We start from the raw sequence: 11,390 nt of genomic DNA on the forward strand, positions 1-11,390 counted from the left end.
AAAAAAAAAAAACATACTTTTTTAATTCAAATGTTCAGGACAAATTTAATATTTTGGCCTTCTTCTCCTTGGAATCTCCTGCGAAGGGGGTAAAAAAAAAGGATTCACGCATTTTCACTTACGCTTACACAACTTTTTGGATAGGGTTAACGCGGGCAAAAATATAGCAACGTGTTGGAAAGAGGGTAGTTATACTAACACCTTTATCCCTTATGCGTAGCCACAAACACTACTGCACTGAGCAGCGCACTACTTACCTAAAAACAACTCCGTTATTTCGATGTGCGGCGTGATGAAGAAGTACTGCTTGTCGTTGTTCTGTTCTATAAATTCACAAAAACGCTGCATGCTGATGAGGATGGGGAGGGGAAAAATAAAACAGCATCTGTGTGCGCGTTTTTCAAATGTTGCAATGTGTCTTTCATGGGAGGGTAAAATGCAGGAGAGCACTTTTAAGGGCATTCATCAGTTTCGCATCGCTTCCTGGGGAGTATGTGAACCGTGGGGATGAAATTGCCACTTCTCTGGTAAGTCTCCCCGGGTAGCTCTCTTCACTTTTTTTTTTTTTTTGCGCCCCGTCGCCTTACTTCTTCACCCGAGTGAGCTCGTCCATGTACACGTCGAGCTCATCGAAAATGTGGAAGGAAGACGCTTCCGTGAGGGACAAAGATGCCAGGAGGGCCATCTGAATGGTCGATCGCTCCCCACCGGACAAGGAGTTGATTTCCATAAAAATATTTTTGGACAAATCTTGATTAATCGAAACCATAACTTTTAAATTTCGGTTTAAATCGTCAAACTCTATTTTGCCTTTGTAGTTGTTCATACCTTTCAGCATATTTTTAAAGTGCGCAGTTATTTGCTCTTTTGTTTTTTTTAAAACGTGACAAAATTTAGATCTCCGCAGCTTTATGTTCGCCAAATGCATGTCATAGTTATTTCTTAAGTCGTTAATTTGCTTCATTTGTGTGTTGTAACTTTTTTCTTCATTTTCGTACTGCTCAATTAGACTGTGGAAATAGTTTTTTATGGAGTTGTCTGTGCTATCGTTTTTGTTAAAGCCGTTTATTTTAAGCAGCTCCGTGATTTCCTTCTTTTTTTCGCACCTTTTTTTCCACAGCACGTCGGCGTAGTTTTCGTCCAGCAGGTCATCGGAGACATCACCAGCTTCGGCGCCATCGCCCGGAGGATTCTCCGCCGCGTTACTCGCCGCGTTACTAACCGAGTTACTCGCCGCGTTACTCGCCGCGTTACTCTCCGCGTTACTAACCGAGTTACTCACCGCGTCACCCGCTGAGTCGTCCTCACAAGTGTCGCCTTCCTTGCTGAACAAGTTGTCATGGCTCCCCCCGCCCGGAGCCCCACTGCTCGTGATCGTAATAGTGCTGGTGTTACCCCCGGTCAGCACCCCCTTTACGTAATGGGCCAAATCGCGAAGGGCCTTTATTTCGCTTTCCCTTTTCTTATCACACGAGTTGACAGCCAGTTTGCAACTACTTTCCTCGTTGTGCAACGCGCTCTCGTCCTTCCTCGAAAGAACAAAGAGCTGGTTAAAGGAGCTGAGATTCGAGAGGGGAACACGGGTGAAGATGAGCTCCCCCTTGGTTGAGCCGCTGTTCGGGTGTTCCACAGTGAAGGTAACGCGCACTGTGCCTTCTTCGGCATCGTCGTCATTTTTTCTGTGCTCAACTGTTTCCTCCTCACTTTGGTGGTTCCTAGTTTTGCCTCCCCCAAGGGGTTCCACCCCCTCAGGGTTAGCATCTTCCACCTGGCTCTCTTCCCCAGAGCGGTCTATGCGAATGTTCGTTATTGGCACATTAGCAGGCCTTCCCCTTAACACCAGGAAAGGACTCTCCAAAAGTGCCTCTGCGATCGGAAACTCATTTGCAAGGCATTCAAAGTAAATATTGTGTAACTTGTTTATCGCTACTAAGAAGCTTCTCTTATTTTTCGAAGCGATTTCATCATTTCTCAGTTTGTCTCGCTCCAGTTTTATTAAAACTTCGCACAGACTGTTATATTCCTCAATCATGCCAGCGATTTTGTCCTTTTTCCTACTCAAGTAATGAGCATGTGTTGATATTAGCCATTTGTGGGTTAGGCAATTGTCAAGGGTGTTCTTCTTCTTCCCTTCCAGTGTGTCTACATACTGATCAATTTCGATCACATTTTCATTTATTTCATCGATATCTTTGTTTTTTTCTTTAATTTCTAAATCCATTTGTTCGGAAAAAATGTTGTCATGGTTTTGTATTAGTTCCTCGATATTTCTGTGCTGGTACTTCAGTTCGTCCTGAGCATATTGGCATTTTTTTAAGGACTCGTTTAAGCTCTCCAAAACGTTTCTACAAGACAGTAACCTTTTGGACGTCTTGACAATTTCTTCGTTTTTTTCCTCCTTCCTTTTTTCTAACTCGTTCATATGTTCTTCATTCGTTTTGTAATCTGAATTTGCCACGACATCCCCAGCAGGGTGATGTTCCGTGGACGTACTTGTGGTCACGCCATCGGAGGCGCCAACTGTGGCAACTGATCCATTTGTGACAACTGACCCATTTGTGACAACATTCGTCCCGTGCTGATGCTTGTGGTCTAGTGCTGTCTCCCCTTCAGTTGCCTTATACATGGACCTCTCCTCATTGTGCATGTTGAGAAACATGGGCTTTTTGTAATAGTCTTCTTTGGAAGGTTGGTAATGCAATCCCCCATTGGGGAGCACCTTCACTACAACAAACTCGTCTAGCACGTAGATCGACTTAACAATTTTTTTGTCATTTGTTCGTAGCAACTCATGCAATTCTTCCGAATTGTTACACACCAAGGTCTGCACCACTTTGAAATTGTCATGCAGATAGAAGAGGAGCGAGGTTGGAAGAAGGTCGACATTTAAAAAGGAGTAAATAGTGTTTCCATTCATTTTGTTCAGAATGGAGTGAATATTTTGCAGCAGCGTTTTTCTGTTTATGTGTTGAAAGGCGTTCGTTACGATTATGTTAATTTTATTTTTATTTTCTATTTCCATGTTGCTCAGCTTATTTTTGTCTTCGTAACAGCTGACCAGCCAGGAGTAGAAGAGATCCCCTAGATGCTTTTCGATAATTGATAGTACCTTCTCATTCACGACAGGTTCTTTTAGTCGTATGTATTCACCCGCTGGTCCTATCGGTTCATACTTGAATACAAAATCGGGGTTTTCCTCTTTCGTGTGAGTTTGTTTCACTCTTTCGTTTTGGATCAGCACGCTGTTCTTTCCGTGAGGAAACAACTCGGGTGGGTAAAGAACAGAAGAGCACAACTCATCAGACGAATTCACAATTTTGTAATTTTTTAAAATATTACTTCTAACCGAGTAAATGTCATACCCGTAGGTGTAAATCTTTCGTTTTATTTGTGTGTTTTTTATTTTTTGAATTTTATTGGAGTGTATTTTGAGGAGATGCATTTGTTTGCTTATGTCCTCTAGCGCGTTGTGGCCTTTATTTATGGTGTATTCCATCTCGTAAATTTGGTTTTCCCTTTTGCTGATTTCGTTACGTAGTTGTGTCTCTCGTTCCGTTTCTTCTTTCATTTTTTCATTAATTTTGTCCATTTCGGATTGATACTTGTGCAGGTGTTCCTGCAGGAGGTTTTTATTTTCCTTTGCTTTCTCAAACGAACTCAAATAATTCACAATTTCGTTCCTCCGGTTGGTATACTCATGTTTAAGTTCATTCAGCTGACAAATCATATCTCTGTATTTTTCTACTTTATTTTGATTCTTTTTTACAAAAAGATACACTTGTGTATCCCTTTCGATGACCTTCTTAACATCCATTTTGACAAGCTCAATTTGGTCCACAAGTCCGTTCATCTTTTTCTGTATACTAAGAATTACCTGCTCGTTTTTTAAATGCTCAGATTTTAAATACTCATTGAATAGAATGATGGCGTTTTTTAGCAGATTAAAGAAGACGACCATTTTGTAGTTATTATCCAAATTTTTTAACTTTTCGAATTCATCTTTTAACATTTTATTTCGTTTCTTCATTCGTTTCATTTCTTCCACCTGTGGAGATAATTGAGTCTCCTTCTGCTTTATTTGAAGAACGCAATTTTGTAGTAGTTCATTTTCTTTCTCAATTTCTGATTCGACTATATCTAGTCCCACTGAATTCATAAAAAATTTGTGTAATGCCTTTTCCGTTATGTTACTGAAAAATTGCTTTCCTTTTTCTTGATCCAAATATACACACGGACTTCTTATATTTAGTTTGATAAAGTTCAGATAGCTATCTATGAATGCCTTTCTTTTTACACTCCTGTTTGAGTTATGGCCATGGAGTTGAGAATCCGTTCTGTTCGGTTGACTCCACTTGTGGGGAGTTCCTCCACATGGGGTAACACTCGCTCTGTGGGGAGTTCCTCCAGATGGGGCAACGCTCGCTCTGTGGGGAGTTCCTCCAAATGGGGCAACACTCGCTCCTCCTGTCGTTTCCCCCTCTTGGGCGTGCACATACATGGAGCTGCCATCCTTCCTGTTTTGTTTCACCCCATAGAGAAAAAATTTACTCGTGTGTGCGGACAAAACGCGCTTTACTACGATAACATCTCCGTATAATTCCCTCTTATAAGAATTCTTGCCTGAATTGGACAAAAAGATTTCTATATAACAAACTAAATTTTTTTTATTTTTATCATAATCCTTGATATAATTTGAAAGACTGATATCTCTGCCTGCGTGCTTTCCTTGACTTCCTAACCCCACTGCAACGGCTTGGGCGATGGCACTTTTGCCTTTTCCGTTTTTTCCAATGATTATATTTTTATTCGAGTTGAACGACATCTCCAAATTTTCATGGTTCAGAAAATTCCGGATTCTCAACTTGATTATTTTCCCCGTGCTTCCGTGGAAGTCGCTCAGGTCGCAGTCACGCAGCACGTTCGCCTCGCCGTCCTTGAGGGCGCTCCCATCCGAGAAGTGGTCATCCCGCTCGGCACCGCTATCGTAGCCGTTGTCTTTACCATTCTCCTCCTCACTGCGCGTGTCTTCTACTCCCTTTCCGCACTGCTCCCCCTTCAACACACTCTCGCTGTGGGATTCGTCTGCAAACAGCTGTTCCTCTTTGCGGCTTTCCACATAATCTTCATCGCCGCTCTGCTTCCCTTTTCCCAATTTTGAGTCTTTCTTTTTCTTCTTCATTCTCCTGTCAGTGGTGGTATCCCCACGGCGCTCCCGACTCATCTTCATTTGGTCATCTCCACTAAGAGAGTGACCCTTCTTTTTAAACCAGCTGCCATCTGATAAAGAAAGGCCGCTGGACTGATCACAGTTACTAATACTGTCGCTGGTGCGCAGGTCTTCGTTTTTGCGTGGTCGCCCATTTCGTTTCTCCCTCTTGGCGTCCTTCTCTTCATCCTCATCGCTCGTCCCGCTTGCTCCCTTCTGTCCCTTCTCTTCCTTTTCTTCCTTCTCTTCGTCCCATTCGTCCCATTCGTCCGACGCTTCCGCCTCGTGCACACGTCCCCTCCTCCTCTTCCGTTTCCGTTTCCTGCACCTGGACATGCCATCCTTCCCTTCAAAAAAACCGTTTCTCTTATTCACGTTCGTACCGCTCTCTAAGGACGCCGTGCTTCCCGATTCGGAGTTTTCCATGTTATAAGGAGTTGGCGATTTGTCCATTCGGGTGGTGAACGACAAGTGGGGGAAGCAGCCGGTTGGGTCTTTTCTATTTCCATGTGACAGCAATGTTTTACTACTTCGTTTTCACGCTAACGTTACTTTGGTTATTCTGCTTATTTCGGTAATGTTGATTATTCCTTTGGCGCTTCCTTTGGTGCTTCCTTTGGTTCTTCCTTTGGTGCTTCCTTTGGTGCTTCCTCTGGCGCTTCCTTTTTCCCTCTTTCTTCACTCATCCCACTTGGATAAGTTCACTGCCTACCTACGAAGTGAAAACTGCTGCTTGTGCTACTCTTCCGGAAGTACCCCCTCCCAATTTAAAAGCGTCACATGTTTAACGATGTAAGCTGCGAGGATGAACGCCCAAACGGCTACTGAGTGGAATTGGCAACAAAAAAAAGGTCTTATAAAAGGGGTTTTAAAAATGGGTCGTAAAAATGGGTCATAAAAATGGGTCATAAAAATGGGCTATGCGAATGGGCTATGCATATGATGGCGGGAAACAACCACCACCGATCAATGACAAAAAATTCTTCGCGCTTCCAACAAGTAGCCAAAAATGCACACAAAATTCGGCTTCACGTGTTCGTCCCTCTCCTGAAATGGAAACCTCAGAAACCGTGGAAAAAAAAAAGGGGAAAAAAAAAGGCAATTGCACAGCCAGCCACACGTCTGCTGTGATTTTCCTTCAAACTCACATCGCGATCACTCCAAATCTGGAGTAACAAAAACATTCGACCGGGATTGCAAATCTCTGTGCATGTTTATATTTCGCGTCACTTGTACCAGGCACGTTTTGCACAGAAAATTCACCTCCTTTGTGACACTTTTCAGTTTTTTTCGTTTCACACTTTTTCAAAAAGGAAATGTTCCACTTGTGAGGGGGGGGTGAAAAATTCACCAAGTGCGAGCGAAAAAAAAATTCAAAATACAATTTGCAAAAATAGATCAAAAAAGATAAACTGCCGACGAGTGACCAGTGTATGTATCTGTTCGCCAAGTGCTCCCATATGCGTACACTTCAGAAATGTTAAAAAAAATACACTAGTTATGTCGTCATACGATATAGCATTATGCCGTGATGGAGGAACATCTTAAAAAAGCACGCTTCACAACGAGTTTGCAAAAAGCACCAGGGGTAAGGCGTAACTCGCTTCATCCAATTGGTCTAAACGTTCGCCTTTTGGCAGTTTTGCAGTGAAGCCCTTCCAATTGCTGGAAAATCACTCGCGTTTTGACGCAGCATCAAGTGTAATGTAGCGCATGTATATATACATATATACATTTATGTGTGTATTTTCCCCTCCCCAACACACCAGTTTACCTCGGTGTATGTTAATATTTTCACCTTTGTCCGTCACCCAAGCCTCTCCTTATTGAAAAACAATTTAAGCATGACATAAAACTTTTAAAAATTATTAAAAAAATTTTTTTTCAAATTGTTACAATGTAAAAGGATGGAAAAAAAAAAAAAAAGGATAACTCTGCGTATAAATGCCTCAGCCGTGACAGGCGCGAAGTGCAAAAATCTTCAGAATGATGGGGGCAAAGATGAGTACATATGTTCTTACATGTTCGCAGGCGGGTCACAGACGTGCGAGCATATGTACATATATATATACGCATGCACGGCTTAAAACAAATTCAATAAGCATGCAAGTGAGGCCCTGCGTACCGCCATACATACATATATATGCCTATGTGTGTGTGTATACGCGTGTGCGTCCTACGTTGAGAGCACCGGGAGCGCCGAGCAAGTACAACACCATGGGTGCCACTCCTATGCGAATAAGTTGTATGGGCGCCCCAGGCGCCCCTCTCGTGTGGCGGAACGAATTGTAGTCTTGCCTGGAGACGGGCTCTGTGCCTGCACATCTGGTTCGTTATATCTGCAGGGGATTCCCTTAGAAGGGCACACTTTACAAGAAATGACCGGGGGAACGCATTTCCCCCCACATGTACACCACCCTGCCCCCCAAAAAATTAAAAAAACAAATGGCACGAAGGCCTCTTCCTAGTGTATACATGTATGCTACATATACGAACAGCAAGCGGGTCGCCGACCGAAAACGAGACGAATTCACTCAAAAAGGATTCGATCAAAACTTCGTCACTCAAAGCGTTTTCGCTGAAAACCCATTCGATGAAAACCCCTTCGATGAAAGCCCCTTCGCTGAAAACCCCTTCGCTCAAGCCGCCGCCTTCAGCTGCTTGTACATCTTATCGATTTCCTCCTTGTACTTCTTCTGCACAGCGTGCCTCTTGATCTTCCCGGTTGGTGTGAGCAAATCGTTTTCGATGGTGAAGGGTTCCGTAGCGAAGTACACGTCCTTAATTTGTTCGTATCCCTTCAATCCATCCTTCTTCCCCATTTTAATTAAATCATCAATAACGTCCTTCTTATACTCGGGCATCTGCATCACCTCCTCATCCGTTTTACTAATCTTCTTCTCATTTTTCCATATCTCTATGGTGTCCAAGGAGGGGCACACAATGCACACAAGTACCGATTCGTATGAGTATCCAAAAACGAAGATCTGGCTAATGTAAAGAGACTGCCTGTAAACGGATTCGATTTTCTCCACTGCTATGTATTCCCCTTGAGATAATTTGAAGATATTTTTCTTCCTATCAATAATGGTGATGGACGCATTTTCACTAAACGATACAATATCACCTGTGCTTATCCATCCATCTTTGTCAATAAATTCGTTCGTTTCCTTTTCCAGTTTGAAATAACCCAAATTGGTGATAGCTGGTCCCCTCAAATGTAGTTCTCCTCTAGGTGGGTTGTCCGTAACTAGGTAGTTCATTTCTGGGACGGATACAACTCTATATTCAACACAGGGGACAGGACCCCCTATGTGGCCTATATTCACATCTGTGCTGTGCGAAATGAATGCTGGACCAAGCGTTTCTGTCATTCCGTAACCTTCAAATATGGGTGCACAGAAAACGCACTTCAATTTCTTTACTACATCGGGACTTATGGGTGCCGATCCGTTCAACATAGCTCGAACATTTCCTCCAAGGATTTTCTTGGCCTTGTTGAAAACGAGTTTATCCCAAAAAAAGTGAAAAGGCATACCACTGCTGTTTAGCTTTTTTATTTTATGTTCCAGTCCCTTATTGAACAAGGATTGAACTACTGCCGGTTTCTTTTTTAACGAATTGAATATGCGCTCATGGATTCGGTTGTACAATCTAGGGACACTAATAAACAAAGTTGGCTTCAACTCTTGAATATCTTCCACTAATGTTTGGACATTCCCTGAGTAGTATCCAGTTCTGACCCCCTGTGCACAAAAAACAAGCATCATAATCCTTTCATATATATGGGCTAGTGGAAGGTACGAAATGTGGGTGTCACTTTCGTTTATATTCAAAATTGGCAATCTTGAAGGGCCTGTTAGTGAGGAAGTTAGTTGGGCTACGAAATTTCCGTTCGTCATTATAACCCCTTTGGGATATCCCGTTGTTCCAGATGTGTAACATATACATGCAACGTCTTTTAAATTGCCTGGCCTAGCTTCTTGTAACTTCTTCTTCCCAGCTGCGATTAGATCTTTCCACAGAATAATTTCTAGCTGGTGTTTTCCACAGGCCTTTTTAACTTCTGCATCAGCTTCGTTCTCCACCAGAATGAGTTTTTTTAGAAAGATCCTTTCACACGTATCTAGCGATTTGAACAGATTCATGGCACATGTTTTGTTGCAAATAATCGTCTGCATTAAGGTCTGATCTAGAATAAATTTACTCGATTCTATACCTAATGAATCGTATAAGGGCACCGTTACTATGTTAAATGCACTGCAACTCAAATCGCAAATGTTCCACTCTTCACAATTTGGCATATAGAACCCTAGAAATTTTGCTCTCGTTACTTTTGTGTCATCACATCTGATTACTGGGCATGCATTCGTATTCATTAAACCTGATCCTACTGCTAAAATTAATTCCCTTACTTCTGTGAATGACTTCCATTTGTAAGGACCCAGCTTATTGTCCACTTTCACTCGAGTGCCTAAACAATCTCGGTCCTTGTACTTCTTTGCCGCCCCGTCGAACATTTCCCACATGTTATTCAATGGCTTATCTTCGAAATTGTCAAGTAGTTTATCCTTATATTGGGGGTTCCTGTACGCCCCCGTTGCGTCCTTCCTCGTGGGCTCGCTGACCTTCACAGAGTACACAAGTTCTCCTGTTGTCGTGAACATTTTCTCTTATGGGGGGGCCTATTCGCAGGTTCAAGTACAGGGGCCGTGTGGCGCGGCGCGGGGGAAGGGTCTCCTTCTGGGGGCAACTAAAAAGGGGAGAGAAGCAAAACGGGAAAGGGAGACATTACTATGTGATGCCTTGCGGAATGAAGTTCACACACTGTTTAGCATAGTCATCCTCGCGGGGTCAAACAGGCGCGTGCGTGCTAACTGCGTGCTAACTGCGTTATAATTGCGTGCTAATTGCGCGCCCTTTCAAAAGCCCCTACGCAATAACGCATACACGGAAAGGGGTCCCTCTCCGCTAGGTATAACTATTTGCTCAAAATAAAACAAACCACAGTGCTCCACATTTATTTAACGGAGTATATATTTGCAGCGCGATCTCAAACTTGAAATAACGCAAAAAAAGGTGCAGCACGCGCAGAAGGTGAAATTGGTAACATCTACATGTGTGATGTGGACGTTGGGTTAAACTTACCTGCACGATTAAATTTACCAAGCTGTGATCTGCGGTTGTGTTGTCAAAACAACAGTGCGCTTTTCAGTAGGAAAAAAAAAAAAAAAAAGAAATGCCCAAATCTGGGTAACTTCAAAATAGAGATGCACAAAACTGCGTCTGGGTACACCTAAAAAAGAAGTAACACTCTGAGGCCCTATCACCTCTATGATCTTGCGCGAACGAATGCGGTAGCATACGTCGAAGTACCAATATGGTGCCTTTATGTATGTACATGCGTACGAACGTATGTGCATGTATTCTGTGGGTGTATAAATCTTTGCAGATCGCTCAGTCGTCAGCAACTTGGCTCCTCTCTGCGACGTTCGTTCGGAGAGATATGCAACAAAAATGGGAGCAAAAAGGGAGCAAAAAGGGAGCAAAAAGGGAGCAAAATGGGAGCAAAATGTGAAATTAAAATGGAAGATAAAATGGAAGATAAAATGTGAAGATGCAATATGCCACTAAAATGCGAAGCTAAAAGCGCGACTTCAAAGTGGGAGTCAAAATTAGAATAAAAATGACGGAAAAAGGGTTACTAAAAAAATTAAATAAATGAAGTCAACAGTATTTTTTTAATGTTTTTCATTAAACACATACGTTAAAAAAGCCGGATGGGAGCCATTCCTCTTGTTTTTTTTTTTTTTTACTATTGAAAAGAATGTGCGTTAACATTTAAATGTATTATTTGTACATGCGCTGTGCTATTGGGGCGTACATCTTAGCTCTGTGCTAATGTAATATAGCACACGTGTTGGCTGGCATGCATCCGCGCACCATGCCTTCCAATTATGCCAAGTGCAATGGGTACCACATTCCTGTTACTTTTTTCAAGTACAACTTATGATTGCAAATGTGAGCGTAACATTTTTTTCTTTCGTGCAATGTTAAATGCGCGTTTACGTATTGTACATTTTTGTATTAAAAAAGAATACATGAATGAACAATTAACAATTTTTTTTTTTTTTTTTTTTATATATTAGGTTAATTTAAGTAAAATAAAAAAAAAAACTTTCAT

At 42.2% G+C, this 11,390-nt stretch overlaps 2 protein-coding genes across 2 annotated transcripts; both read right to left on the bottom strand.

Moving 5' to 3' along the window:
* Positions 1-583: 583 nt before the first annotated feature.
* On the bottom strand, positions 584-5,632 carry PCYB_101640 (hypothetical protein; the record flags this gene model as incomplete). Its single annotated transcript, XM_004222713.1, has 2 exons — positions 584-4,365; positions 4,549-5,632. 2 exons carry the CDS (start codon positions 5,630-5,632, stop codon positions 584-586), a joined length of 4,866 nt encoding a protein of 1,621 aa, XP_004222761.1.
* A 2,213-nt stretch (positions 5,633-7,845) lies between these two features.
* Positions 7,846-9,873, bottom strand: PCYB_101650 (long-chain fatty acid CoA ligase; the record flags this gene model as incomplete). The annotated part of the gene is made up of 2 exons (XM_004222714.1): positions 7,846-8,588; positions 8,745-9,873. The coding sequence occupies 2 exons, from the start codon at positions 9,871-9,873 to the stop codon at positions 7,846-7,848; spliced, it is 1,872 nt and encodes a 623-aa protein (XP_004222762.1).
* Between the last annotated feature and the right edge of the window lie 1,517 nt (positions 9,874-11,390).

This window comes from Plasmodium cynomolgi, chromosome 10 (assembly GCF_000321355.1).
Source record: "Plasmodium cynomolgi strain B DNA, chromosome 10, whole genome shotgun sequence".
In the NCBI taxonomy this organism is placed as follows: Eukaryota; Apicomplexa; class Aconoidasida; order Haemosporida; family Plasmodiidae; genus Plasmodium; species Plasmodium cynomolgi.